The following is a 7,304-nucleotide window of genomic DNA, read 5'->3' on the forward strand; positions in this document are numbered from 1 at the left end:
AGTTGCATAATACATGCCGCAGCATATACTTTAGAAGGGCGGGCAAGCTTTCACCACCGCATCAACGGGAGAGATTAATGGGCGTCATCTTTAATTATTGACATGATGCGCCATTGTTCAACGCGGCTTGTCCAACACGCCAGATAAAATCTTCCATTATTATCCACCAAACTGCAACAAAAGGAGGATAGACTGCACACTTGTAAGTAGTAACTGTACAAAATTGTGATAACCAAAAAAACTAACAATGAATGGGCAGCAATTCCATTCACCATCGAAACATTACTCATCGTGCTGGAACATTCAAGAAGGAATTCAATCCAGCGGTTATTCCAGACTTTGATAGAATAAGAGAAATCTTTCGATGTTCCTCGAATTTGCAAGGACACCTCGCCACCATTCGTCAAGTTACGGCAAAAAATCCCCAACAAGAATCTCATGAACATCACGTACGCAACGGTTTTTCTGCGACACAGATATCAATAATTGATAAGGTTGTTGGTATGCAACTATTTGTTTCATAAAAGAAACCTGTCGTGTACAGTAATCGAAAACTGGAATACGTTTCCGAAATGACCGTTTTTATAATGCTGACGTCACAGTGTTAGATGGCGCGCGCGCCAGTGGAAAACGCACCGAGTGCAGTTCGAGTGGGCCCCGAGTCACGTGACTTTCATGGCCGCTGCCATGCCTGTGATGTTTTGAAAATAGCTCTCGTCTTTTTTGAGCTCTTTAATCGTGAAATTCATCGTCGAGAAAATGATTTCTACGGTGAACAAATTAAAAAAGGCTGGTATGTCTTTGAGGCCTATGGTTTCTTCCTCAACTGGACCCAGTAGTACCTCTCAAATATTGAAGTACAGAAACTACCAAACCATGACTGGACAATATTACCGGCACCGAGGAATACTATCAAGACATTCACCACTAAATCGATCAATCCCATTCCAAAATCCAGCCATTTATCAAACCAGAAATGTTGGATTCATGGTGGGACGAATAATCAGAGGAGTTCTCAAAATTCGTTACTTGCTTATCGGAGGAGCTGTTGGTGGGGGGATTTCCCTCCAAAGGGTGAGTTAATATTGACTAAAGACATGTAGAACATTTCAACCTTTATCTCGCTACAATAATAAACAGTGTTGTGATGTTGAAAGTAACCAGACTGATGTTAACCATAATGATTTCATTTTTAGTCTTACGAAGAATGGAGAGATTCTTTGCCAGATTCCAAATGGATAAAAGATTTGTTCCCTTCTACAGAAAAAGTTGATTCATTTCGAGGGTCTTTAATGGATCTTTCGTCCAAATTCAGAGACTCGCTTGAAGGCTTGGATATAGGTATACATTTTGATGGATGTTAATTTACATACAGCCTTTGTTTGATTAAACTTATTTTCTCCTCCATATTCGTTTTAGATCCAAGACTGAAGGTGTTTGGAGATCGTAAGATCAGCGAATTGAGGGCCTGGTTCGACAACAGGCTAGAAGACGCCATTAAAGCAGCAGAGGATGAAGGAAAAGAAGGGAATGATAAAGTCATCACCCAAGGTACAATACTCTGTGATTGCTAACTGTCTTCTGGTTTCGCTTTTAATGGTTCGTTGTCAACGGTTTTCGGTTTCTTTTTATGTGTGCTTTCTACGTCTGTTGTAATTAAATATAGGGATCAACAATGGACTGAACTTGTTCTATCTTGCCATAGATAGCGTTTCCGATGTGGCCTCTCCCGTTGTGCTCGCCGAGTCTTTCGTCACTCCTACTGGTGCAGAGAAACATGCAGAAGAAAGACAGAAAGCAGGTATTCTCAAGGATATAAGACTTATCACGTCAGGGTGACATGGAGTGACTGACAATCTTGATCAATTGCAGAGAGTATGCAGCAGAAGATTGACAAAATGCAGGAGGAATTGATGAAAGTGCAACTCAAGTACCAGAAAGAGTTGGAGAAGCTCGAGAGAGACAACAAAGAGTTACGCAAACAACTTCTACTTAAAGGTCACAGCGGGTCGACCAATCGCAAAATCAAGGTATCCTTGTGCCCGTAATTTATTTTGGGATGTAATTATTAGTTAACCAATGATCTTCCTCCTTACAGAAGTCTTTGATTGACATGTACAGCGAAGTCCTGGACGAACTATGTGATTACGATGTAGGCTACAGTACCCATGACCATTTGCCACGTGTCGTTGTAGTAGGAGATCAAAGTTCGGGCAAAACTTCGGTTCTGGAGATGATTGCCCAGGCTCGCATCTTTCCTCGGTATGTTTGTTACAATAAACTTTTCGTTCATCCGGTTTTTAATACGACATTGATAGGGGTGCGGGCGAAATGATGACGCGAGCTCCAGTAAAGGTCACGCTTAGCGAAGGCCCTTATCACATTGCCCAGTTCAAGGATTCTTCCCGCGAATTCGACCTTTCTAAAGAATCCGATTTGTCCGATTTGCGTAAAGAGGTACACTAATTTATCTTGCTCTCTTTTTCCAAGTTACAATATTGTTGTTGTCGTTATAGGTCGAATTGCGAATGTTGAACAGCGTCAAACACGGGAAGACAGTGAGCTCGGAAGTTATCTCCATGACTGTCAAAGGTCCTGGACTTCAACGTATGGTTCTGGTGGACTTGCCGGGCATCATTAGCGTAAGCATTTCATTTTCTCGGAATTCATTGACGTCTTACTAATTACTACTTCACATTTTCATACAAACAGACACAAACCACCGAAATGGAGAGTGGTACGAGAGAAGCCATCCGTCAAATGACGCAAACTTACATGTCGAACCCGAACGCCATCATCCTGTGCATACAGGACGGTGCCGTTGATGCTGAGCGGAGCAACGTCACAGGTTATTATTATTGTTAATGCTGTTTAGCTGAAAGATGCATAAACCTATAATTTAAATCACAGATTTGGTTGCACAAATGGATCCCCAAGGTAAACGAACAATATTTGTTCTCACCAAGGTGGATTTGGCCGAAGAAAACCTAACCAAACCTGATCGCGTAAGACAAAAATATGCCTAAACTACGAAGCCACAGTTGTAATTCAATTAATTTTTCATTTAGATTCGCAAAATCTTGTCTGGGAAACTCTTTCCGATGCGAGCTCTCGGATATTTTGCGGTTGTGACGGGACGCGGAAACAAAGATGATTCCATCGCCACGATCAAACAATACGAAGAGAATTTCTTCTCCACGTCGAAACTATTTAAGTGAGAAACCAACCAAGTTTTACTTTATAAAGATTATTTACAATGATTATGGCAATTACTAGCAGAGAAGGCCTGGTTCCGTCAACGCAAGTGACAACCAAAAATTTGAGTTTAGCCGTTTCCGAATGTTTTTGGAAAATGGTCCGCGAGACTGTTGAGCAGCAAGCCGACGCTTTCAAAGCGACTCGTTTTAACTTGGAAACGGAATGGAAAAATAACTTTCCGAGGTAACATTTCTCAGGTTTCTTTAAAAACCCTTTTGAATGTAAAATTGGACTAACCTTTTCCAATTGTTTTATCGGTAACGAAAGGCTACGAGAATTGGATCGGAATGAACTTTTTGAGAAAGCTCGTGGCGAGATACTTGATGAAGTAGTCAACCTTAGTCTAGTCTCGCCCAAAGAGTGGGAAGAAGCCTTGATGAAGAAGCTGTGGGAGAAGGTAGCTACCCACGTTTTTGAAAACCTGTATCTACCAGCTGCTCAGAGCAATTCATCAGGTAAAAATCAAATCTGGATGAATCTGGGGCGGTTGTAACCGCCGTTTATTCTACAGGAACATTCAACACGACGATTGACATCCGTCTAAAACAATGGGCCGATCAGCAACTACCCCGTAAAAGTGTCGAATGCGCCTGGGAAACCCTCAAAGAAGAATTCAATCGGCTTGTGGAAAAGGCCAAATTATCGAAGGATCACGACAACATTTTCGACCAGCTTAAGGCTGCCGTAGTCGACGAATCCATGCGAAAGCACCAGTGGGAAGATAAGGTAATGTATCTAATTAATTTATTATCTGAACATTGAACTGAATTTTTGTGATGGACAGGCGGCTGAAGTGTTGCGTGTTATCCAACTCAACACGCTGGAAGACCGTTCAGTTCACGACAAACAACAATGGGACTCTGCTGTTCAATTTGTCGAGCGTTCCGTCAAAGAAAAGCTTCAAGTCACTGAAGAAAACCTCAATAATTTAGTCGGACCTAGTCGGACCCAGCAGTGGTTGCAATGGACAAACGCGACATCCGAACAAAAAGAGCACGCTGCTGTCAAGAACGAGTTGGAACGTCTTCTCTTTTCTGAAAGGGTAACTAATCTTCACATTTGAAGGACATAAATTAATTGGTAAACTCATTAAAAAAATTTTTATTGCATGCATAGAATCACCCTCCTACTCTGTCGTATGAAGAGTTGACAGCAGCCAGACGCAACATGCAGACGAACGGGGTCGACGTGGACAACGAGTTCATTCGCCAGACATGGCACCATGTTTACCGTCGCCATTTCCTACGCAAAAGCCTTTCAAGAGCTTACGAGTGCCGTAAAGGCTTCTGGATGTACCATCAGGGACTGGAGAACGAGGTACGACGATAAATCCATTGTTGTATTTTTAATAAGATTGCAAGATGTAATACTCCATTTCTGTGACTTCATTTTTCATAGCAGGTGGTAGACTGCAACGACGTAGTGCTCTTTTGGAGGATTCAACAGATGTTGAAGGTCACGGCGAACGCTCTACGGCAGCAAATCATGAATCGAGAGGGTAAGTGCCAGCCAGCCACCTCTTTAACGATATTTTGTAGTTGCGTCGCAAAACGGCTGGAGAAATCTCGAGTTGTTTTGATGCCTCGGTGTCGGCTTTCACATCGAAAGACATGCTCTAACAAAAACATATATCTTTTTCAAACCACTAGCCCGTCGTTTCGAAAAAGAAATTAAGGAGGTCTTAGAGGTCTATTCTCAAGACCGGGAGAAAAAGGAGCAACTGCTGACTGGGCGGAGAGTACAGTTAGCCGAGGAATTAAGTAAATATTTGTGTCAATATTCAATTTGCCTATCACAGAGTTCTGATGAGATTTCTCCCTATCTCTTAATTTCTCTAATGCAGAAAGAGTGCGCCAGATTCAAGAGAAACTGGAGGAGTTTATAAAGTCACTGAACGCCGAAAAGTGATCAACAACTTATTTAACTCGGTGGTATATCTTTACGTGCTGATTGTACATGAACCTTTTTTTTCCGCATACTAGTCGATCGTTCTGTTTCAGGATAAAACAAAAATAATACTAATTACAATTTCGGAAAAGAGAAATAACAAATAGTTTTTCGCTATCTTTTGCCTTTTGGAAACATTCCATCTCGGTTATCGATTCGTCAAGAATGCCGTTTGATTTTACACTTTCTGGGTGAAAAGCTTAGATATTATAATAAATCAGGACCACTTGAAAAGTCGGGCGACCGTGAAAAGTTAAAAAACCAGTCTTCTCACTCTAGAAAATGGCGACTCAAATCCAGTCGTGCAGATGACTAAAATCAAAGATTAAGAGAGGAAAAATCAACCGAAAAAAAGGAGGCAAATACGTAGAAGAAAGACGGGAGCTTTTAGTAGGGAAGAAGAAAAAAACCTTGTCTCCACGTTGCCTCTCATGCTGGTTGGACTTCACGCTTGACTAGACGGGCAAGTGCCAATCTGCCTTAACCATCTAACCCCCATAAACTTGAGACGCAACAAGTTTTTTTTTTTTTTTTTTTTTTTTCGCTTTTGAATTGATGGCCAAGAGGGGCGAAAGAGTTGCATTCAATTGCATCGTAGTAGATCGTGGCACCCCTTTATGCGTTTTTGCTTCCCTCAGTAGTACCAAAAAATGTGACCCATTGAATGAAATATCTGACAGCTTCCAGCGGATTAAAGATTGACGGAACAATGGGGCTCTACACCAAGGACATAGAACACGAATTCAAGCAGGTTGAATAACTCCAGAGGAGGAGGAGGAGGGTGGATGGATGGATGGTTACCAATCGATTAAGAAACGTAACCCCCCTCCCTTTCCCTTTTTATCGTAAGAAATGTAGAAGTTTCTTTTTTTCTCCCAGATTCAGATTTTTTTTTGTACACAAAAACTTGTTATTTGTATAGGATCTGATAATGTCCCTTTCATTCCTTATGTTCCCCTCCAACGTTCTTCTCCTCCTTCATGCCAAAGGATTAAAAAAGACGTGAATCGATCAGACCGGCACGGAGGGGCGGGCCTGAATTCCGATCGTTTTTCTTTCGAGCGCGCGTTCCGCGTTCGGAGACACGCACGATGCGCGCGCGATTGACGTAGTAAGTAAACCCCCCTCAAAAAAATAATAATAAAATAAAAAAAAAAAAAGGAGAGAAGCCGAAAAATCTGGAAAGTTTATTTTCCATTTGATTTTTCTGCTTCGACACCCTTCATCCGTCCCCATCTTTGTCGTGAGAGTCTCCACCCTTTTTTTTCAACCCCTTGGTAAATAAGATATCCTCCTCCTCTTGGCTTGGTTTTCCCACCCCGTCGTTCTTTTCTTCCATCCGATTCGATTCGGATGTGAAAACACGTCCCCCCCCCCCTTCGTCCATCAGAATGGAGTTTGAAAAAAAAAAGGGGGGAGAAAATATCTATAAAGTTGCAACACCGCCTTCAAAGATTTATTATTGTGTGGTGCATGCGGCCCGAGCCCTTTTTTCTTTTCTTTCCCTCAGCTTTATTACCGGTCCGAGATGATATGACCACCGCGCGCTGGCTGCTGTTGCTACTTTGGATGTTGATGCCGAACAACAGTCGAGCGCGGCGGCGGCGACCACTTGTGTGGTCAACATTCTTCACGGTCCGGTGCGTTTGCTTTTTCCCTTCACAAAACGAAATCTTAATGGTCCGTCGTACAACCGGCTACTGATTAACGGTCGATATGTCAGATTTTTTTTCTCCGAATAAAAAGGAACGTGGAATTGGTTACATTCAAATTGGCTTTCCGGAGGGGATCAAACGGCCAGATGGAATACCCCCATGTCTCATTATTATTTCAAATGCCGTCCATATCCAACCGTCTTGACATTTTAAAAACAACCTAGAAGAGTCGTCAATCCACCGATCGTGATAAACTGTCAGAGCGCTTCTTTTTTATTATTGACGAGGAAGAAAACAAATTCCCGCTTTAATGAATCATTTCGCCGCATCATCCATCCTTCGTCTTTTTTTGTGTGTGGGCTTGCTTCTTTGGTCCCGAAAGTGCTCTGCACGGCACACACACACACACACACAAAAACGAATTGTGTCGGGTTCTCCTTTCAG

At 42.2% G+C, this 7,304-nt stretch overlaps 1 protein-coding gene across 5 annotated transcripts; it reads left to right on the forward strand.

Annotated features, from left to right (window-relative positions):
* The first annotated feature begins 635 nt into the window (after positions 1–635).
* On the forward strand, positions 636–5,298 carry LOC124348860 (dynamin-like 120 kDa protein, mitochondrial). 5 transcript variants are annotated; one of them, XM_046799208.1, is made up of 19 exons: positions 636–1,074; positions 1,197–1,341; positions 1,420–1,551; positions 1,667–1,801; positions 1,873–2,030; positions 2,099–2,262; positions 2,319–2,457; positions 2,517–2,642; positions 2,713–2,848; positions 2,911–3,005; positions 3,069–3,214; positions 3,277–3,441; positions 3,526–3,713; positions 3,770–3,984; positions 4,043–4,300; positions 4,375–4,575; positions 4,660–4,756; positions 4,908–5,018; positions 5,102–5,298. In XM_046799208.1, the coding sequence occupies exons 1-19, from the start codon at positions 760–762 to the stop codon at positions 5,164–5,166; spliced, it is 2,991 nt and encodes a 996-aa protein (XP_046655164.1). In that variant the 5' UTR covers positions 636–759; the 3' UTR covers positions 5,167–5,298. The 5 variants fall into 5 exon arrangements, with proteins under 5 accessions (XP_046655164.1, XP_046655165.1, XP_046655162.1 ...); XM_046799209.1 differs by having other exon boundaries at positions 3,280–3,441; XM_046799206.1 differs by having other exon boundaries at positions 637–1,074; positions 4,657–4,756.
* Positions 5,299–7,304: the final 2,006 nt, after the last annotated feature.

Source organism: Daphnia pulicaria, chromosome 7, assembly GCF_021234035.1.
Source record: "Daphnia pulicaria isolate SC F1-1A chromosome 7, SC_F0-13Bv2, whole genome shotgun sequence".
Taxonomy (NCBI): Eukaryota; Metazoa; Arthropoda; class Branchiopoda; order Diplostraca; family Daphniidae; genus Daphnia; species Daphnia pulicaria.

Coding starts and splice junctions, on each gene's coding strand:
- LOC124348860 (XM_046799206.1), top strand. CDS start 760: ATGATTTCTACGGTGAACAAATTAAAAAAGGCTGGTATGTCTTTGAGG. Junction 2,263..2,318: donor CAGGCTCGCATCTTTCCTCG/GTATGTTTGTTA, acceptor CGACATTGATAG/GGGTGCGGGCGAAATGATGA. Junction 2,458..2,516: donor TGTCCGATTTGCGTAAAGAG/GTACACTAATTT, acceptor TTGTCGTTATAG/GTCGAATTGCGAATGTTGAA.